This window comes from Phocoena sinus, chromosome 3 (genome assembly GCF_008692025.1).
Source record: "Phocoena sinus isolate mPhoSin1 chromosome 3, mPhoSin1.pri, whole genome shotgun sequence".
Taxonomy (NCBI): domain Eukaryota; kingdom Metazoa; phylum Chordata; class Mammalia; order Artiodactyla; family Phocoenidae; genus Phocoena; species Phocoena sinus.
The window spans coordinates 105,927,652-105,951,419 of record NC_045765.1 but is presented as its reverse complement, the minus strand read 5'-3'; the positions used below and the strand labels follow the sequence as shown (position 1 = coordinate 105,951,419).

Here is a 23,768-nt window from a genome sequence, read left to right as displayed (position 1 = left end):
GCCATAATTAGCTCTGGTATACCCTGGAACCTCATAATTTTGAGGTTTAGAGGCCAGTTCCAGTGAATGCATTACAAATGGAGATTGTGTTCTGGAAATACACCTGGCCTTCTCTAACTATTTAATGCATCTTCTCTTCTCCTTAGACCCTAAGTGGGGCACTTTTCTCTAATCATGTGTAAGCCATAAGGCCACAGAAACGTGTTCTTCATAATCACAAATATCTACAATAATGTCACGTGAGCAGGTGACACAGAAGTTGCTCTGAAGCAGCACAAGGTTCCCTTTTGAAATTGCTTTCACATATTGTGCTATAATATACTGACAAACCTGAACAGTGGTAGTTTTTGGTCATTTGAGGTTTTACACAATTTTTAGAAGAAGTAAAACATCTCTCAGTATCAAGCCCAGTAAACTAGTTAAAAATAAAGCTGAGTTTTGGGACAGAATCTAACTGTGGCATGAAAAAGATGGTACTCATTTTATCCTGTGGCTTTAAAAACAGTTCCAAAAGGAGTTTAAGATACCATTTGAACAACTGTGGTATCATTTGGAAAAAAGGAATAAACATCCCTGGGTGATTACTCTGAAGGACAGCACTCACATAGGCATGGGAATTTGGGTTTATTAAGAACTGCCATTTTAATGTTTCTGCTGCTCTGCTCCATATGAATTAATTTTTACGTTTTTAGCTTGTGGTTTCAGTCTAGGATGACAAATATGATGAATAAAATTTTTATCAACCATTTGACTGACTAAGACATTACCAGGCATGTCTGACTTTATAGCATTTCATAAAATGTGCAAGGCAGCTATACTCAACACAGCAAGAATTTGGATAAATGTCCTCTCTAGTTCCCAACTTTTACCCAGAATTTGATCACATAAGAACTTAATTAGAGAAATGATATAACACGTTGCTAATCATTTAATGTAAAAGCACAAAGGGCATTTCTAGAATATGCAATTTTCTTTCTGAAATAAATAACAAACCCGAGATTTTAAATTCCAACGTTATGGCCCTCTAGTTATATGGCTCATGTATACTGAGGCTGCAATTTTAAACAGGTTGGGAGTCCCCTGAGAACTTGGAAAACTGAAAAATAAAATTGCCAGCTGCTGGTTAAATTATAAAATCCCAACAGAAAAGATTGGCTTTTCAGGAGAGCAACAGTTGACATGGAACTAACAGAATGTATAATTGTATCCAAACAAAGAATGTCAGAATGCTTTGGTGGATCAACAGGATTGGGGAAAAGAGGTTATTCATCAGTTAAAACACCCAAACCTGAGAGGCAGAGGCTAACCTTGGCATTGCCCATCCAAGCACTGACCAGGAGAATGGGGGCTGCAGCACAGACTGTGGGACAGGTTTATCTCTGCTGTGGTCAGATCATCTCATTCTCAGACCATTAAACATTCAAATTGTTCAAATAACTCCTTTTATCTAAATCCATAATAAATAAGGAGTGAATGATCAGAAGTCTCCAGTGTCTTTTTGTACCCTCAGTGATTACAATTAGCATTATGGAATTAAAAATTCATTCTGATATAACAATTTTAAATATTATACGTACACCTGCGAGATGAATCCATTCTAAATGCACCTACTGGATGTGTTTCTAGGACTGAAACACTAAACTATTACTACCATCTACGGCTGAACAAATACCAAGTGAAAGCAACTCAAGGCCTGGGGTAGTTGAAGATTCACAGGGGAGCAGCTCACATGGGGCAAAATGATATAAGCTGAATTAAAAAGTAAGGGAAGGCAAGAGGAGGGTTAGTAGAGGGAAAAGGAGAGATTTTATGAGGTCAAAGAACAGGTGTTACAGGTGTAACTGAGTAATTCAGACTCTAATTCCTTTCCAACAGTTTGGACCCTACAGAAATGTGTGAGAAAACATAGGAACAACTATTTGTACAGCCTTCTCCGAATTCAATTAATTCAGTAGGAACCCAGCTAATTTACTTAAAGACTGAAGTTTGACAAATTAAAGGCCAAGGTGTTTGAAGCCTGGGAATAGATTCACTGCCCTCAAAAACATCTCTTAATGTGAAGTGAGTAGATAAATCGAATGCCCTTTATCAGTCATTTCCTATTAAATTAGTAAAGAAGGAATAAGTACTGCCATCACCTGTGTAGGTTATAACCTCCAGAATGGTAATTATCTAAATAGGAACCTCAGTAAACACTGAAAGGAAAAAAGACCTCAGCAAATTTCAAAGTAGTGCTTGGTATAGATCTGAGAAATCTTATCACAGATCCACATGACAAAAAGTAGTCTTTTAGAAGATTTTTATTTCATTTCACTGTGATCATATGTGGTATATCTAAATCATGGGAGGAGACTGGATATAATAATGGCCTCTCAAGCAGGAAGAATGCAATCCCTTTTCCAATAACTCAATCTACCGTTTAATTATCATATAAAGCAACAAAAATAATTTACTTGGGGAGTGGCTTACAGTTATATAGCAAGATTCTTCTAGGAATATTTTTTTCCTAAAATGTTCTAGGTTCCATATTAACATATTAAATATTTTCGAATGTGCTGGAAAGATACCAGCAATGAGTGGCTCAAAAGCATATGTCTTGCCTTTCAGTATAGCTTTGGTCCACTTTCCTAAGTCAATTCTGCCAACAAGTGGTAATAGAAAAAATAGACGATGGGTTTTGCTCAACCTGTTTCAAAGAAAATCACATTCGTTTGGACTTGGTTCAAGAGATTCAGTCAAAGCAAAAGCTTTCTGGTGATAACACTCTTCTGGAATAAGATCATCAACACATACACACACGATCTTTAAGCTTCTAAAGCAGGATGAAGCCTCTGACGATTAGGAGCCTGACTACTCTGTAAAAAGCTAGAAATAACTAAAACTACCATTATCTTTATAAATAGAAGACGCACTTAACCTATCTAAGCTGGCTAAAGTGCAATCTTTATTTCTAGGAGAATAAAATGCTCACAGGTACTCTAAATTTCTCTGATTCCATTAACTACTTCCCAGTGTTTTAAAGGTTTTGTCATTTCAGCTTTTAATAGGTCTAATGCTATGAATCTCAGTTTATTTTTCTGGAAACTTGCATATTTATATACTTCAGTTTAAAAAACTTCATTATTAGAAATGCTATTTTTTTTCCAACAGCATTGTCCTGTTATAAAAGTATTAATAAAATGGTTTTCTGGGAATTCAATTTGTCTATCAAGTATATCCTATGTGCAAAGTGCTTCTGTAAGCACTGTGAAGCACACTGGGGTGCTGAATGATCTCCACTTTTCATACTTAATTCCTGTTTTAAAACAAGATAAAGTATGAGTAATCAATGTAAAATGCTTTATATTTTATAAAACTCTACAAAAATAAAAGGAATTAGTCTTTTTGTTAAATATGGATCCATACAGATATATAAATGAACAACTATAATATCTTAATTGATTGGAAGAGATAAGATTGTTAATATGGCCATTCCTCTCAATGCAATTTAAATCAAAATCCCAGCAGGCTTTTTTGAAGAAACTGCCAAGTTAATTCTAAAATTTTTATAAAAGTACAAAAGATATAGAATAAAATATATTTAGAAGAAATTACATAAATTCAACCCTTACTATATAGCTAAAGTAATCAAGGCACCCTGATATCGGTGTAAAGATAAAGAGATTAAAGACACAATAGACACAACCAAGGCACCAAGTCAATTCAATGGAAAAATCAGTCTTTCCAACAAATGGTGCTGAAATAACTGAATCTCCCAATGGAAAAAGTAAATCTCAACCTGCACCTCGTGATATATACAAGAATTAATTTAAGAAGGATCATAAACCTAAATGTAAAAAGCAGAAATATGAGAGTTTTAGAGGAAAAAAGAAGACAATATATTTGTGACATTGGGCCAGGCAAAGACCTTTCAGGACATTAGAAACACTGACTCTAAAAGAAAAATATCGATAAAATGCACTTCATCAAAATCAGTAAGTTCTACATCAAAAGACACCATTAAGAAATGAGTATCAAGCCACAGACTAGGAAAAATATTTGCAATATGTATCTGGCAAAGTACTCATATTCAGGATACATACAGAACCAGTACAAATCAGCTTTAAAATACCCAAACAATAGTAACAAAAAGTAATATTTGCAAAAGACTGGACACTTCACAAAAGATACATGAATGTCAAGAAACTCATCTGTCCTCAAATCCTTAGTCATTAAGAAACACAAATTAAAAATACAGTGAGATACCATTTCATATCAACTAGAATAGCTACAATCAAAAGACTAATACAGTTGACCATTGAACAACAGGGGTTTAAACTGTGGGTCAGTTTTACAAACTGATCCTTTACTTGGAGGGTTAGTGACCCTAACCCCTTCATCGTTCATCAATTGTAGAACAAATTTTGGTGATGATATGGGAACAATTGGACCCCTCATAAATAGCTGCTGGGAGAGGAAAATGAAACAATCACTCTGGAGATCTGTTGAATAGGTTTTCATCAAGTTAACATATATGTATCTATGATTCAGCAATTACATTCTTAGGTATTCATCCAAGAGAAATGAAATCATATGTCTATGGAAAAAAACCTTCCATAAGATTTTTCAGATTACCCTTATGCATAATAGCTAAAAACAGGAAACAACCCAATTGTCCATCAACTAGAGAACAAATAAACAAATTGTGCTATATTTATATGAAATACTATTCAAGAATAAAAAGGAATGCACTCATGATATGTGCAATAACAAGGATAAATAAACTCATCATATTGAGTGAGTGATGCCAGACTAAAATTCTCTCTCTCTTCCCCCATACTAACAATGGTATGAAGTCCAAAAACAGACAAAGTTAATCTATGGTGACAGAAATTTTAAAAAACAGATGTTGGAGAGAGGAGGGGTAAGGATGGAATTTGGCTGGATATAGCATGGGAGAATTTTCTAGGACTATGGAAATATTCTATATCGTGTTTTAGTTAGTGATTAAATGGGCACATACAATTTTGAAAATTCATTGAACTAGACACTTAAGATTGTTATGGTGTTTTGTATATCAAAAAATTTATAGTACCATTTTGTTACTACAAATATATCAGCAATTTTCATAAACCTAAAAAACCAACAATGACCATTCCAACATAAGACTAATAACCTAAATTGGAAGTCACAAATACTCTGGTTACACAAGAGTTTTCTGTATGTTGTTCCATAGCAGCAGTTTGAGTAACACCCTACAATAACAAGCTTATAATAGATACATAACAAAATGAACTTAACTTAGCCAACTTCCCAAATGAGCAGTAATGTCAAAAGAACTAATTTTTAACTATAAACATGTATTAGTAGGTTTCCTGGAGTGGTTTCCACTTAATTTTTGGACTATCAGTTTTAAAAGCACATATCAGTAATATCTTTTTGCCTTACTACACACCTTGATTATTACTCCAACAAAAGAAACAACAGTGTTTAAGTTCCTGGGGTGCAACCAAAGTATTCATCAATTCATTTTACTTTAATTTCCTTTTGTAGGAGTCAGGGAACCAGTGAACCATCTGAATAAGCTCTAAATTGTTAAACTGTATCTTCCTCATAGTCAGTGTTTTCCTACAATTTCTAGAATAAAAAAAAAAAAAAAAGGTTGATCCAAGCTACACTGTTCTGGAGTGATTACATTCCTCATATTGCCAAATGACCTAAATATTAAGTTTTCTATAATACAGTTACTTTTTAAAATGCATACTTTCCGACTGATATACTGACATAAAAGCCCAAGAAGTCACTGTTAAACTTTGCATGCTTCAGCGGGCTCTGATTCTAGGCTTTGCTCCTAATAATTGCTTTCACAAACAATTGATCCTGGAAGAGTTCTTTATGCCTCTTATTATCCCAAAGTCAATTGACTTATTAATTTATAACAGATTCCCAATTAAAGTTAAACCAGCAACCTGAAACCAACGATCCAAGATTGGTGTAGTGTGCAGCTGCTATCAGTAATAACATTTTAAATATTTCAGGGTACTCGAATTATGGGGAACACAAAACTAAAAAAATAATCTCTTTAAAATAATCAAGAAATGTTAATTCAAATTGATCTATACTGCTTCCCAAAGAACATACAGAAATTATTTTTAGCAGTAATTTTGCTTATATTTTTGTTTTCCTATTTGTAAAGTTGACTTCTGAATACATTTTATTTTTAAATCAATCACCAGGTGAACTCTATTACTAACTAAAGAGGTCATTTATTAAGGTATTAAGGTATTTATTCTTCCAATTTAATACTTTCCTTTACAATAAAGTATTAAATTTTTACATATATATAGTATACATTTATATTTACTGGGGGGAAATCTCAATAATGTAATTGAACTTTGGTAATAGATTCTAAGCTAATTCTTGTATTGAAAAGTATCAAGAAATTGCTAATTCAAAAATAAGTTATGGTTTATGATCCATATATAATTTTGAAATTGAGCTTTTTAGAAACAAAATAAAGTATGTTTTTCTGGAAACAATTCTATAACACTAGCTAAAATATTTTAAATGGTGTCACTGCTACTATTTTTAAGGAAATTTGTATTAATTTTGTGGACTGGCATTGGGACAAGAAGAAGTTGAAGGTTTGGGTAGCAGGAACACAGCAAGAATGTAGCAGGAACATAGCAGGAGAGAAGATGACCCTGATTCCTTTGGAGGTGGCAATTTTGTCAGGAGGGTGAGAGGATGATTTAATGTTCTAATTCTCTGCATTTGCATGAACAAAACAATTTTCTAAGCCAGCCACTCTAGATCTCAACCTAGGGTTGAAAAAGGCAGGTGAAGTCAGGGACATTTGGGGATACCAGATATAAATATGCCCATTTTCACATGTAGGAGCTGTCTGATCACCACCAGTTAAGTTCTCATAATGCAGTGACTACCGACATATCAGATTTGTCATCATTTCTAGTGTGTTTATGTTCCTTTCCCAAACAACTGTAATCAAAAGTTTTCATGGCATCTGGATATGTTCAGTTAAACATACAAGAACAAATGAAGGGAGTATCATATAAAATATCAGGAATCATCACGACTTCTAATACTAGCTTACTCTATAAAGGAATAGAAAACAAAGCAAGAATTTGAAGCTACCACCAAACCAAACAATTTATAGGACAGTTTTCAGGTTCCAAAATCATTCCCAGTATATTGCTTCATTTTCATTTTGTTCACTATAATAAGCCTAAAAGACAAATAGTGTAGAGGCTATTATCTCTATTTTTGCCAAATAAAGAAACCAAGAGATTAGAGTTTGCTCAAAGTCACAAGGCAAGTACTTGGTAGAGCCACGAATAAGTTTTTTGAGACCTAAACTAGTCCACACTGCTACAGCAGATGAAGTTATACAAACCTGTATCTACATGAGATTATGTATAAAAACAATAGTAGGATTCTGGTCCCATGATTTTCACTCCTTGATGTTATACACATTAAATATGTTATGTTACATGGCAAAAAGGACTTTGTAAATGCAATTAAGATTACTAATTAGCTGACCTCAAAACAGGTAAATAATCCTGAATCTGTGTATTACCACTGCCCCTTCATGGAGACTCTCTTATAATACTCAAAATAATGTCTTTAACTGTGACTTGACTTGGAAATAGTCCATGTATAATATATTCTCTTGATAAATCTCAATGATTTTAACCATGTAAATCTCATGTGGAATCCTGCTTGCTTTGGCCACGAGCTGATTTTAGTCATAAATGTTACTTTGAAAATAAGTACAAACTGACCTAGTAGTCTTATACCCTAAAATCATTAATGTCTATTTCTTAATTCATCTGAACAAACTGAGTCATTCTGTAGGAAACCATATAGTTCTACATTAATTCTTAAAACATGTTTGTATATCTATTTCTTGTATTTAATCTAAAAGTATTCCCTGAATGGAAAGTTTTTGTTGTTGTTGTTGTTTTTCTGGCATTTTTTTCCCCCAAAGAGGGAACAGTATAAAAGTCAATTATTTAAAATGCAAACAGAATTATTTTATTTTAAAATCTTTAGCCCAACATGAACTTAATTTTTACCCATTTAGATACATAAGAGATAACAGTTTTCTGAATACTAAGTACTGACCACAGAGACCACCAGTCATGAATAAGCAGATTAAAAAATCTTCATGCTGTAAACTTCCCTATATACCATATTCACAGTTGAGGCCTCTAAAGCAAAATGTGAAATGAAAATAACCTAAAGTATTTTAGAAGTTTCTATTATAGCTTATAAATCAGGACACAACTCACAGTCAATATTCAGAGTAGAGAGTAAGTGCACCTAAGTGGAAAGAATATAAAGGAAGCAAAGACCTCCTGTTGAGTTAGGAGACACTGAAGGCTATTCTACTGCAGATGATACTACAGATTGTTTGTGTCCCCTCAGAATCCACATGTTGAAACCTCATCCCCAATATGATGGTATTTGGAAGTAGGGTCTCTGGGTGGTGATTAGGTCATGAGGGTGGAGGCCTCATGAGTACTGTTAGTGCCCTTACAAAAAAAGCCTCAGAGAGCTCCCTTGCCATGTTGACCACCTAAGGTCACAGTGAAAACTGGCCACCTATGACTCAGGAAGTAGGCTCTTACCAGACGCAGAATCTGCTGGCACATTGATCTTGGACTTTCTAGCCTCCAGTACTGTAGAAACAAATTTCTGTCTTTTATAATCCACCCAGTGTATGGTATTTTTATTATAGCAGCCCTAATGGATAAGACAGTTAAATACCCCCCGAAATACAAATAAAGCCAGAAACATAACCAAGATTCATTTAGCATAAATTCAAGAATTGCTAGACTTTGTAGATCAGCCAATTTGTCAGATTCATCCAGGTTCCCATCCCCTCCTTATACCATTCTCCTCGGGAATGTGTCCCAAGGTAACTGCCCCCTTTACAGTAATAGCCACAACCACAATTAAGAAAATAATAATAGATAATGTTTATTGAGGTTTATATTGTGCCAAGATCTATAAGCACATTACATGGATTATATCTTTTAATCATTACAACAGCCCTATTAGATTCCTACTGCTTTATCCATAGTCTACAAGCTAGACAAACTACAGAAGGCTTCAGAGCTACTGACTGTTTGATCCAGGATCCAACTTCCAGTCTATCTGATTCCATTCTCTTAACAACACATTATATTAATATACCTGTAAGTTATATCTCAGTTAAAAGACTGAAGTCTTCTTGATAAATATTGCACCAAAAAGTAAAATAATAATTAAATGAGAAAAAAAATTGATTGGATAAAAATCAATTTTATCCAATCAAAAAAATGAATGGATAAACTCCATTCTTTTACCAGTTAATTTTTTATCATAATGTGTGCCAAGCATTATGCTATGGCACTGGAAAGACTACAGTATCATCATCATCATTATCATCACATCCATCACAGGACAAAAATATTGTTCTAAGCATTTAACCTGTATTAAATCCTCACAATAATCCTAGGAGTCAGGCTATATTATTACTATCCCCATTTTATATATTTATTTATTTTTGAAAACTAAGGTTAGTCATCTATTGAAACTGAAAACTCTTGACTCCTGAGCCTGGGAGCTTTATCTTGTTTTATGTTTCCTTTTCCACTTTGTGGTTATCACACTGTATATAGATTACTGTAATATGTTTCATTTTGCATAAACATGTAACTCTTCACAAACATTTTAATGCTATATATAATGTGAAAAATTAGAAAATATCCTAATGTATTATATGATACATACTTTATTTTCTAACAGTTTTTTTTAAGTAGTGTTGGAACATACCCAACCATTTGGTTGGAGAAACAAAGGGCGATTCTTGTGAACTTAATTATGATACCAAAAGCAGAATTCATAAGGAAAATATGGATTATTTTACAAAATAAATTTGTTTTACCTTTTGCATATTAAACATAATAAATATAATATAAAGATAAATGAAACTTGAGACAACATACTTGCAACATGTAAGTCACTTCCTTAATGTTTTTGAATAGTTAGGCTTGACATAAGCACCCTACATAAAAATGAAATCCACTCCTGAAATCCTTACCCTCTCCTTTTAACCTACAAGACAATTTCCTTAGTTTATTCTCTGTTCCACTTCATTAGAATGTAAGCTCTATGTGAGCAAGAATTTCTGTCTGTTTTGTTCACCGTCTGTAATTGCAACACCCAGAACAGTTCTTGGTATCCATCTCTACTTAATAAAATGTTGTTGAATAAATTATAAAACTAGGTGGTATGATCTACTTTATGGTTAAAAACATTACTTTGAGATATTTATTTATTGAAACAAGTCTCTAAATACAGACACCAAAGTGTTACCATTACAACTTTTCTTCAATGAGTATATACTTCAGGTTAAAAAATAACTAAAACTAAAACAAGGATGAGGAAGTAACTGTCCCTCAAAAAAAAAAAAAAGCCAAGGTTCCTTTCTTATCACATAAGAAACAGCAAAGCATTAGACTTTACCGTTTTTATTCTACATAATCCTTTGCCGTTGCATTCTTTTTTTAGAAAGACACGTCATCTTCAGAGCTTTTAGACTAGAAGTTGAAATCACACAATTACTGGGGTCACAAGCATACAAATTGTTTTAGAACCACCTAGGCATTTAAGAAAGGCAGAAGTCTAGTTGCCCAAAGGGAAATAAAAAGCAGTTTGCAGTGACATAAAGACGGTCATTACACAAACAACTCTAAACAGAGCTGTTTCGGAGGCTCTTGGCTCCTGGGCAGACACAGTGCCCAGGTGTTGTCTTTTCCCCTCTGCCAAGTACATCTGGGTTCAGCAGGTGTGACTGCGTGGTGGGAGGAGGGAAAGAAGTCAAGGCTGGAGGAAAGTTATCACTGGTGGTGCTCATGGGAGTGATCACCAAGGCACTGGAACAATGAGCAGATCAAAGGGCTACCTGTAGCTCCTCCACCTGACAATGAAAAACCACCAAGTGCTTTGATTTTGTTGCATATACATTTCTTGTCAACTCCTGATAATAAAATGATAGTCTGAAGCTTACTGTCTATCTTGCATATACAATTACAACTATTTTATTGTAATTTGATAATTTAAAGTAAAACCCAAATCTTGATTTTAAAGTGTTTATACATTAGACAGAGATGAAAACAAGTTGGTAATTTATTTAGTCAGCTCTTAGAGTTTGCCTCTACTTAAGTATTTATTGCTTTCTAAAAGTGTATCACTTGTGCCATAAATCACACGTCAATGCATCAGTGCAAGTAGATAAGAATTTATTAAATTAGTTAATGGGTCTATTAAAGGAACATATTTTTTGTTTTAACCAGAGAAAGATTTATACACCAGCAGAGTTGTTTTCATTCATGTTTTTCACTCCTTCATGCATGCAAAAACTCAGCCAACAAATATTGAATGCCTACTGTGTACAAGGCATCATGTTTGGGGCTGGGTATATCCATTAGGGAATAAAACAGATGTTCTTCCAGCCCCCATGGAGCTTGCAAGAATACATTACAAACAAGAGAGAAAATAAGATAATAAGCACGTGATTATATAAATGTGATTTTCGAAAAATGCGTAATTTCAAAAAAGAACAGTAATAGAAGCTAGTGACAGGGGTATATTGTTTGTATCTATGTGTATGTTGATGCCTCAGTACTTGGAGAAGGTGATCACAAAGATTCTCTGAGGTTTTGTAGTTTAAGCTGAGGAATGATCTGGGAGCAGAAAATGGCAACATATAGAAGGAGATAGCTATAAATAAAGAAATAGGAAAAATACAGAAATAGAGACAGATGATAGTTTCAAGAAGATACTGAATACTTCAAAGGCCCCAAAAGAAATAAATATGCAAAAAAGGTAAGGATAAGAATTTGTACATTGTATTGTTATTTAGCTGATATGTACATGATATTAAAATAGCAATAAGTAGAAGAATAACAATTTACAGTGAAGAAATCAGGTTATTCTGAGATTCTGTGGGCAGAGAATACATCATACAGCAGTAATGGTCATCATTCTGAATGCAGAATGAAGAAAAATATAAAGTAAAACTCCAGTGAAGGCTAATGTAAAACAAAATCATGAAATAAAAATGACATAGATAAGTATTACTTGGAAAAAGGTGGTCTGATAGAAAAAATTAACCAGCAAATCAATAGATTAAAAATTAAGATTGTATTTGCAAAATTAAAAAGTACAGACTAATGTGTGTGGTGTTATTTTAGGGAAGCACATCCATGGAATTCCCTGTTGAGGTTTTGGCAAGCCTGTTGCATAAATATGTAGGCTACTTGGACAGATTCCAAATGACACAACTAAAATGATGAAAGGAATGGCTTACAAGGACAGATTAAAGGAAAAATATGTACAACTTTAGCATCTCAGAAAATAAAGAAGAAACATTATGGTTTACAAATATTTGAAACATGTAAATTGAGGAAAAAGAATTCTTTGTGTACAAGGTTGCATAATTACGAGCATATTAAAAAGGAAAAAAAAAAAATCAAAACTTCCCCTAGCGATAATGTTGTTTTCCAGTAAGAACCATTTGGACAAATAATCCAAGATGGGCAAGGATTAAGGCCACCAAGCAGATATAGACATTCCCAGTAACCTAAACTCTGCAGACCTCAAAATATATAGAGGCCTATCTGAATAGGACAAAGTAGGACATCTTCCCATTACCCAGCTATGCTTTAAATTTAGAAGGGATCTTTCCTCGGATTTAAGGCTTTTCTCTGCAATTGTGCTAAAGTGAAAAAAGTCCTGGACTTGGGTCTACAAAACCTAGTTTTGAGTGTTTATCACTGGGAATAGAATTATTCTGTCTATAGCTTCATCTGTCAATGGGGATAATAATAATCCACTAGGTTTTTGTGAGGTTTAAAAGAGCTGTTGCATATGAAAACATATTTTATGTGCTTGAAAGCATAGCTCTTAGTGAATATATCAATTATCATAATGAGCTCAATGTGTCAAAAGGTGTAGGATGAAGACTGTCAAAGTGCATGATGCCTGGGACTAGGCTATTACATCTGTCTTCCTGCTCTAGAGAAAATCAGCTCTCCTCTGAGTTACTGTCTACCCTGCAGCTCTCTTAATTGGTTACCGTTTTCTCTCCCATAGCTTATAGAGATGTGGCAGGAGTCCCTCTTGTTCCTCGGTGCAACTTCCTGAACATTCTCTCCTTCCGCTCAAAAAAAAAAAACAACAGCAAAAAAACCCTACCCAGTTTTAATTTCATGCCATAGATCTCTATTCCCCAATACTACCCCCCCTATTATAGTTATTTCTTCATCTCTGTACCTCTCTCACTCCTTAAAGATTTCTGTTCCTGGTTCACTATCATTCGCTCCAACATTTCTCTTGGTATAATTTTTTGGGGAATTTCAATACCCACATAAATATTTTTTCCATGTGTTTTGACTCACCTCTTCCAATGATCTTGTCTTCTACGCTCCTTCAACCATAACTTACTCCCAAATTTATAATTATCAGTATCTGTAATTATAGTCTAATTACCGCAATGCCCCCATCACCTTACTCCTCATACCATCACTTTCTTTCTTGCTCATTCCCTTTTGGACCCACAACTCAACCTTTCAAATTCACCAGGGTTTCCAGTGGATCCTATTACTTCTTGACAGAACTCCAGTTTTCTCATGGCCAATGAGGGGAAAGGGACGTTGGAAATTACCTTAGTTTGAGCTTTAAAGAAGCAAAAATAATGAAAGCACGTGGGCTGAAAAATTCACAAATGGTTGAATACATCTTGAAATGGATAACCACAAAGACCAGGTTGGTAAAGAAGAGAGATAAGAAGAACTGAAAATTAGAGCAATGACAAGAGTGGGTTTACTGGGAATGAAGGGCAAGGAGAGGTAGAAAGACAGAAAATTCTGGCAAGAAATGGGAAGTCTGAGAAATTTAAAGTACTAGTAAATGAGCAAATCATGCGATGAGAAAGTCTAATGAACAGCATTGCCAGTAGGTACCTAAGAATGGAGCTGGGAATCATTTGTGTTGGGAACTTCCAGGAAGTTTAACACCAGAATATTAAAAGGGTCACAAGTTTTTAAGGGAACAAATAATAGAGAAGAAACAAGGTTCTGAAGCCTTTGAGGAAGTTCAGGATGTTGTGATGGTTAGTAATTGGCTCCAGAGAGGAAAGGAAATGTTATAGGCTGATGGCAGGAAAGTGTGAATGTTGTACTAAGAGGCAGTTAGAATAGTTTCCGATAAAGCAAGTAGTACACCAACTCCTTCTTCTCATCTTGTGGTTCCAAGAACTGAGAAAAAAGCACCAACTATAACTACCTAAAGCAAAGTGGTATAGCAGAAAAGAGTAAAAGATAAGCTGGAATCACAGTCAAGTTTAAACTCTGTCACTGGTTGCTTGAATTATAGGACATGTTGAATTATAATTGATGTGACTTTTTCAAACCTCAGGTTCCTTATCTGTTAAATGAGATTAAGAATGCCTTTTCTGCTTATGTTTCCTAGAATAGACATGGGAAATGCTGAAGAAATTTTAACTATTGTTTTTATTATTATTATTTTAGGGGAATAAATATAATAAAGCATGTAGAGGTCCATTTCAACTATAAAACACCATACAGATGTACAGAAGAAGATATTAACAAGGTGATCTCATATGATGGAATTTTCATTATTTTGTAAAATACTTAATGTTAATCCAATTCTAGTTTTAAAAAATAAATATCTTGGTTAAATAACTCTTAAAAGAAACCAGAAGATATAATTTTCTAGCTGATATGGTTGAGACCATTTGGTGCTTTTGTTTGGCTCAAATTTCTTAATGGGGTTACACAGAAATAAAATTAAATGAGGATGGAATGTAAAGCAAATAAAATATCTTCATTAAACTAGCAGAAATAAAAACCTAGTTAACCTTTACAACCACTATGTCCTACATTATGTATCTGTTAACCTTTAAAATCACTTTTTCCTACATAACGTATCTGAAAATTATAAAGTATGCTCTTACATATCATACTGAATAACAATGAAGCAATGGAATCCTAGAAAACCAAAATAAATTATAAAAATCATGTTGAAATAAAATTGAATGGCAAGGTTTTGAATCACTTCCCGAGTACTCCTCTTCTTTTTCCTGTCTTCACTATTCATACTAGTGATGCATTTTTCTAAAAGACACATTAACTCTTTCTGACCAAACAGAGCATACTCCACTCTTTATTTCTGAATGTGAAAAGAAAAGATGTATTGACACTTTACCAAATTAAATTTGAAAATTTAAAAAATTTTGTCCCAAGAAAATAAATATAATTTACCCCTTCCAAAATATCTACCTGTTAAATAGAAATTGGATATGATGTGTGTGTTTTACAAATAAGAAAATCATTTAACAAAATATGTCCATGACATACAGGACGTGTCACTCACTGAAATACAGCATAGTTCAGTAGTTAAGAGAGCAGGCTCTAGATTTAAACTGGATCCTATTTCTAACAAGCTACTTAGTAGATTATTTATTTGGGAGATTACTTAACCTCTCTGTATGTCTTTTCTCATTCATATGTAAATAATAATAGTACCTGCCTCATAGAATCATAGTGAGAATCAAAGATGGTACTTAGAACAGGGGAACACATAACATGCACTAAATAAATACTATACTTACTAACTATACTTAAGAAAGACATCCGAATGAATGCTCCTTGTTAAGTTATCTAGCAAGATGCTTAAATAGACATGGTGGCACTCCCCAAATAAAGAGAAGAAAGGAAAAAACAAACTGAAGTCTGAAAAATTATTGTTTCTAGATCAAAATTAAAGTTAGCTGGAAATGTTAGAACCTTGTATCTAACAAAGAAATTGATCACTCAGAGGTAGTTTTTCTTTTAACTGAAGATGCACAGCAAACACAGCACTTCTTGTCATGCCTGCATGTTAATATTGTGTGTTTAGCAATGCTCTTGCAGGAGTATTGAGAAATATTTTCAAAGTAGTTCACTCTATAACATATATTGTAAAAAAAAAAAAAAAAAGTTAATATAACAAAGTGAGAAACAAAGCTTTTAAATTTCCTGGGACTACTTTGGACTTATCTTTTATAACATACTGCTGTTTAAAATATGTGGGTATCTCTCACAGAACACTGACGGGGGTGGGAGCGGGGAGTGGATAGCTCCATTCATTTGGATATATATTGAGTGTTTCGGTTTTGTTGTTGCTGTTGCATAGTTGTGTTGTTTGTTTTGCTTTGCACTGCTCTAAGCCCTGGCTCTGTAGGAAGTACAACATATGACACAAGAATTTATAAATAAATATGAAAGCATTTTGAATGGTAATTTGCATTTTGTTTGCCTATAGATAATTTCAAAATGGTGTTGACAATACAAAAGTTAAACTATAGAAATAAAAAAGATGAATAAACAAACAGGAAAAAGTGTGTGGATAAAATTAGAGTTCAATTAGCATTTGGAGCCAAACATGTGAGGGGAGAAGGGTATCGGAGATGTGAGCAAAGATAAGACTGATGCCTATAATTGGGAGACTGCTCTATGCTACTGGGAGGGATTCACCAATTTATTTCAAATAAGAATATTCTCCAATGTTCCCACTTGACTGTCCTAGTCTTTTCTGCCCAAGGGTCATGAGCCCGTTTGACCTGGGCTGTCTTCATATGATCTCCAGTAGCAGTAAAATGTAAATGGTCATCCTGACCTCAGTACAAGAAGAGACTTAAGAGGAATATTGTGCATTCCCAAAATAAATGTCTTCATCAAATACCAAGCATAAAAAAGAATGCATGGTGTCCTAACCCATTCAGAGACCGCTTTCAATCATGCACAAAATCATTTAACAAAAAGAGATTAAAACCTTGGCCTTTCCGTCTGTGGGCTGTTATTACTATATTAAATTAGTTTTAAAGAGACTGATCAGTTTGATACAGACCTGTTTTAGAAAACAGAAAAAAGTAAAGCTTAGATCTAGAGTCAATTTTCTTTCTCCATAGTAACAATCACATTCAAAAGTGCTTTAGTACTCAAAAAGCCTTCACTTAAATTCTTGAACTTAAATCCTCCATTCTGCTTCATGCACTATTAAATCTTCTGTTGAACAAATCCTACCCAGCTTCTATCAGCATAATAATGCATATTTTAAAACAAAATAGTAGTACATTTTCTTCTAAAATATTACCAAATAATTGCAGGGCATATTATCTGCATTCTGAGATCTATTTCTTTTCTACAAAATTGAGTCCTCTGTTTTGTAATTTGTACCTTCATTTATTACTTTAGGAGGAAAATCAATAAAAAATGTATAACAACATATTATCTGAAATGATGGGAAAATAAAGTTTCAAACAAGCACATTCTTCAGATATGTCTCTTTCACCTTTAAACAGGTTTTTCAAGCTTAAACATTTTGGACAAAATCTCTTCAATAATGCACATATTTCACTGCCTTTGTATCCCCCAAATGTTGAACGTATTGCAGTGAGTCTTTGTCTAGGATGCAAGATCAATACTGGTATCAAATACAAGCATATTCTCTCACACGGTAATGTCTTTTGGCCTTTAAACATAGCCCCTCTCCCACCCCAAATAAATGTTTTTTTCTAGTTTTTTACACTGTAAGGTAGCTCTGCTTTTACATATACTTTTTCAATCTCCTCTTTGTCTAACAGCTGCCAGGTTTTACTGCTCTGATTAAGTCTGACCTATTACCTCATATGTCTTTAATTTTTTGAATTCAGTTTATAGAGAGCCCAGGAACTTAAAAACCAAGAGAAATAGACTTTTCTATATGATTTAAGGCCGAAATGCATTATCTATTTTAGGTGGTCAGGAGTTTTTGATGTTTTCTCCTAGGTTCTCAGCTCTGTGCTACAGGAAAAGCAAGATACTTCTCTACAAGTGGGGTGGATATAAGTTATTGCCCAGTTGATAGTTTTAGGCAGGATACTGTGATCATATCAAGGTGTAAAATCCTGAGTTCCTCCATAATTCAGATCTTAATTTATTTCTGTTTATGTTTTAAACCTCAGGATTTAGTAGTAGAGGCTTTAGATTGTCATTTTTTTTTCCTCACAAGAAAGCAGATTGCAAATGCCACAGTGTTCTGGAGATTTGCAGCCTTTTAATAATGCTGACAGAATTTTATAGTGGATGCTGTGCCCTAGTTGCTATCCAGCAAGGAAATGTTGGGAGCAGGGTTATTTAAGGAGGACTCTGACACAGAAAGGATACCACTGGAGACAGACTCCTTGACATGATATCAGCGACTTTATAAAAAAAAGAGAGAACGTGTAGAAATGGTGTAACGGTGAATCTGTAACACTGTTTTAAGGTCTATATCAGCAGATGCTAGAACTAACTTTTGAGGAATGGTTCTCAGTTAAGGATCAATTAGAAACAAATAATGTCAAGTCACTGAAAGCTACTGAAACACAATAGGCACGTATATAAGGAATAATAACTTGCTTAAATGGGTAATGACAAAACTTTATCATGTCATTTAGTCTCTTTTGGCCAGTGACGTAAGTTAGAAACTTACAAGTTTTAGGAACCATACACCTTACCACTGTGACAGAAAAGCATAAGCTGTAATCTCTTCCAGTACTTTAGATCTATACATGTAAATAGTTGAATATACCTCCACGTAAATCAATATAACAAGTACTTACTTCTATGTATAAAATTTACAGCTGGTATGGAGAGTAAGCTTAAAAGTATGCCAAACATTTCAGTAATAACTGTTTTACTACAAGCTCCTCATAGCTCTATGTGCATTTCCTTGGAAGTTACTCAGGAACCCCCTGAGAAATAATGGCTCAACCTAGACATATAGTTATTTGTGTGTGGCAGTTAGAACAACTCTGCTTCCAAGTTAAAATCCTGTGGTACAAGCAGCACGTCCTTACAACTCACCCTCCCTCTCTTTCTCAGGGGAGCACTGAAAACTTTAATAATATCAGTTTCACAGGGAGTAGAAAGTCACTTTATGTGGATTTGCAGATTAACATTTACTACTTTACTTCCCCCGCCCGCCACCCAACATCTTTCCTTTAAAAGATCTCCATTGATTATCCTGACACCTGCTGGCAAGGGCATAGTCGATGATCCTAGTCTACTTTTCCCTTCAACAATTCCCCCAAAGCAAAGACTGTTTAGAGGTATTTTCAGTAACAATTAAGTGGTAATTCATTCAGTGTAAGTATTTATAGTACTTAATTTTTAGCATTATCACAAAACCATTATTTTCAATAATCCATTTCACGTAGCCAACAACTTAAGTCTTTATATATAACTACATGTTTGCTTTGATTAACCAAAAGATATTGTAATCATTATATGGGCTGTGATTTAAAAAACAAAAACAAAAACATGCTAGACATCTTCCTTAAAAGACAGGTAAGAATTAAGTAATAGGAATGGCTTGGCTTTGGTTTTCTACTATTTTTTTTCATCATAATAACATCAGTTTGCAAACTACTTAGGAAATAAACTCAAACTCATATAAACTCATAGGAGTAAACTGATTAGCCTGAGAGAAGCCATACCATTAATTACATATTTGCAAAATTTGCTGTACTGTTTCTCAGTACCCAAGTGTTCTGATTTACTCTGATTTGAACTGAGTTCTGAAACCCACACTGTTTTCGTGGGTTTATATGGCAAGGAATATAATGAACCTACTACATCATAAATGATACTCAAACCTATTGGCACCTGCAAGTATGTTCAGTAAACAACAAATATCAGAATTACTTTCTTAGGCTTTAGGAAACTCTCAGATCAGGCGGGTTTTCAAAACTGTACACAAATGATAACATATACAGGCCATCCCATTATTCAAAACCCTTCAAAAGATGAAAAGTTTTAAAAATAAATTACCTAATTAAAATTTTTATCTTAATATCAGTGAAATTAAGAGTGTGGACTACTAATTTAGAGTCTAAAAACTGTCAAACTTATACTTTGTAATGGTTTTGAGCAACCAAGCTTTTTTAGTCTAGTCATGTATATGGTATCCTCATTTTGTGAGAAGGAAAAATCATATGTATCTAACAAGAAAGGAAAATTTTATGAAAATATTTATTAAAAATACCCTACACTCTGAATACATGTTTTATATAAACACTGATCTTAAAATATTTGAGAAAAATACAAGAGAGTTTTAATTTAGAGAAGAGTTCAGAAGTAAAATACATTTGCCTGGTTTTGAAGATTTTGTAAATTCAAGACTGCAGGGGGAGAACAGACCATTTCAATTTTTGTAACCCTTAATTTGTATTATTATAAATGTTTTCCCCAAACAATATAAATTTAAAACAAAAATACATTTCAATTCTAAGAAAATGTTTCAAAAATAATTAGAAAAAACTTTTTTAGGACCAGAAGGGAAAAAATGTGTTTTGTATCATAACAGTGGTCAGGGCTTTCTTTGCATTAGTGTCAAACTGTACCAGCAGGATATTTTATCTTCAATTACTTATTATTTTTAATTCAGTATTTCCAAGTTATTTTTTTAATGTTTCACCTGGAATCTGCAGCTGGCATTGATTTTTAAAGTATAAAATTAATGATCATGTAAATCAAGTAATGAAGACACTAATGTGTAATAATTTTTTTAAAGTACAGTAACCTGTTATTTCAGCATCAATATTGCTATACTAATCATAGAAGCATGGGTGTTTTTACCTCGAGTGAGACTGTTCAGGTACTAACTGATCCCCACGTAGAATTAACTAAAAATCGCCATTGATTAAAAAAGGAAATGTGAATGCCAATGATTCATAGTATTTAGGACATGTCTAGACATTTTTAAACAGTGCCATTTGCTTAAAGACTTCAGACACAAACTGCAAGCACAGGGACAGATTGCATAAGATGTCACGTGCTTGCTGCAACCGTATGCATGTAATTGGATTTTTTTAGAGCAACCCATAACAATGAATAATTTAAGAGTTAATGAAATATTCAATCTGACTGATCCACTGGTTTAATTTTAAAATAAAAACGACTAAGAAAAGGAATTACATGTCCTTATCAAATCCCAGTCATTAATATGCATAAATTGCAACCCACACGGGGAAACACCAATCTATAAAACGTATACATTAGACAAATGATATCTGGGGAGGTGGGGTGGGAGAGGTGCAAGGTAAATTCTCATCGTTAACACTGGCCTCAGTAAGTTTGCTCAAAGTTTAATTGTTTGGAGATGTCACGCAAGCTGTACTCTGCCTTTCTGCAGAGCTGAGGGAGAATAAATTAGAAAGGTGCAAGTTTAACAAAAAGAGCTCGTGGAAAATGGTCCATTTCTTTCCTATCCCTCTCCTCACAGGCCGTCTGGACAAAAAGAGAAATCTACGGAAGAATGTGGAGTACACACTGCCCAGAATTGTCTAGGGGACGGAAAGAGAGCCCAGGCAACACACCAAGAGTAAGCTGTGCCCTGGGCGTGTGTATCTCTGGACAGCAGAGCTTCCGGCTGCAGCGAGACGGGACTCACCGCGCCCGAGGGCTCCAGCAACCAGACCTAGGGAGGCTAGCGCGGCACGCAGGTTAGATATACTTTCTCCTCCTCCACCTGCGCCGCCCTCCGCCTAGGTGCCAGGACTGATGATGGAGGCGATGGTGTCAAGGAGTAGGTGCCTGTGAGTGGGTGAGTGTGTGTTTTCGGTTTGGGGTGGGAACGGAGGCGGGGAAAGGAGGAGGGGAGGGGAATGCCTGCCGTTCTCCCCCTCCTTTCCTGCTGAGGGATCAAAGTGCAGAAGGAATCCAGACGGGAAATGAAAGAAAGGAGAAATATCGGTAGTGGAAGCACTGTCTTTTTCGTATAGCTGGGGCAGTCCGCAGTGCAACTACAGAGCCATTACCATTCCTTAACCTTCAGTGGAGTGGCTGACTGCCTGTCTGATAACTGGAAGGGCACATAGTAAACGCGGGCGAGGCACACACCTACTCGCAGGGGGAAATAGCCACATTCTGGGGGAGGGAGGGAGGCCGAGGAAAGGTGCGGCCTGGATAGCTACTGATAGGGCACCGAGGGCATCTGGCCAGGAACACCCGGCTTCTTAGGCAAATAGTAGCCCAAGAGTTCACAATTTTCCTGTGAAACAAATAGACGGATGGGTGCGTGGATGAATGGTGTAGGATATTCATTCAGCGTCTAATCTCAAATGGATTTGAGTCAATGCATTTTTTAATCCAGCCACATTTTTTAAGAGGCACAGCATTTTAAACCCTGTAGTGCACTCAGCTCTCCACTTGAAGCAGCCTGCGGAGGGTTTCATTACCTACTGAACGCATAGAAGGAGCCGCCTGTATATGTGGGCGCAGAAGGGACTCGGGTCCGCTTAGAGCAACCTACCCAGAGTCCCTGCAGCTCCCCCTGCCCTTTCCAGGCGCCAACTTCAACGCCAACGCGAGCTTAGATGGAACCAAGACCAAGGCTTGTATTGACAGGCCATCCTTCCCAGGGACCTGGAAGCCAACTACGCAACTCAGCAGGAGACTCTTCAAAGTCCTGTGTTTTTGGGTTGTTTTTTTTTTTTTTAACAGACTGGTTTATTTCATGCAATTCATGAAAACCACCGCCAGACCACCTCTTACAACTTTTCCGCTCTTGGGCGGGGGCGCCAAGGTTGTCTCGCAACGCAAGATTCCCTATTACCAAGAGTTAGGCTCCTACCAGGAGGGTATGCTGAGCAAAGCTTGAGGCCCTTTGGGCTACAGGAAGGGCGGGTTCCTGGGGTTTTTCTGCTACTGGTGCTGCGCCTCCAGGATGGGGAGATGGGAGAAAGCCAAACTGACTTATCAGACCCGTCTCCACCGCACCCACCGCCCAAACTCCCAGCACCGGGCTCGGATTTGCAAACTGCTTGGCGTGGGCCGGGCACCAGAGCACAGCACCCTGGAGGCGGACAGCCCTAAGGCACTCTTCCCCTTTCCACTCCTCCACTCCCGGGGCACGCTCGCTTCCCTCGCTCCCCAGCGAAAGCCCCGTCTGGAGCCGGGAGCCGGCATCACCCACACTGCCCAGGGAGGGTTCGCGTGGCTACCCGGGGGCCAAGTAAGCCGTGGAAGATCTGTTTTCCCTCCCGCCTCCCCTGCATCCCCGTCCTTCCTCGATCTCATCTGGGTACCCCACACCCTCTTCCCGGCTCAGCCCCGCATACTCCTCTCTGACTTTGCGAGCACTTTTCCTGGGCACGCAGGGCAGGGCGCAGCCTCCTCGGTGCCGCCCACGGCGCTCGCCACCCCGGGAGCGCCCGGGGGACCTCCTCCAGCCCCCTGCGCAGCGTTTCCCAGGGGACTCTCTGCCTGTCCCGCAACCGGGGCCGTCGCCTCACCTTTGCAGAACTGAGGGACACCAAGGCTGAGCCCAACCAGGAGCCAAGCAGCCACCGAGCGCTTCATGATCCGTCTCTCGGACGTGACCCCGCTGGTCAGGGGTCCTACTGGAGGGTAGTGTCGTTGAGGCTGCACCGCAGGGCAGCGGCAGACCCCGCCCCGACAGAGGATTCAAGAAGATGTCTTTTTCCTGCAGCGTCTCCTTAAACAAATTCTTGGAGAGAGCAAGAAAGAGTGGCGACCAAAGAGAGGAATCTTTCTTCCCCTTTTGCCTGCGCTCCGGGGCGCTGGGAGGTGGGTGAGCTCCGGGGAGTCGCCAGCGGGCTCAGCCTCCTCTGCGGGTGGGTCCCAGACGAGGCGCGGCGGGCGGGGCCGGGCGCCGGCGGCGGCTCGGGGTCA

At 36.4% G+C, this 23,768-nt stretch overlaps 1 protein-coding gene across 2 annotated transcripts in view; it reads right to left on the bottom strand.

Moving 5' to 3' along the window:
• EDIL3 (EGF like repeats and discoidin domains 3) overlaps positions 1-23,435 on the bottom strand; it is a 431,167-nt gene extending 407,732 nt beyond the window's left edge. For both annotated transcript variants that reach the window (XM_032627364.1, XM_032627365.1), the window contains exon 1: positions 23,369-23,435. In XM_032627364.1, the coding sequence (XP_032483255.1) occupies positions 23,369-23,435 (67 nt within the window). The remainder of the gene's footprint in view (positions 1-23,368) is intronic.
• Positions 23,436-23,768: the final 333 nt, after the last annotated feature.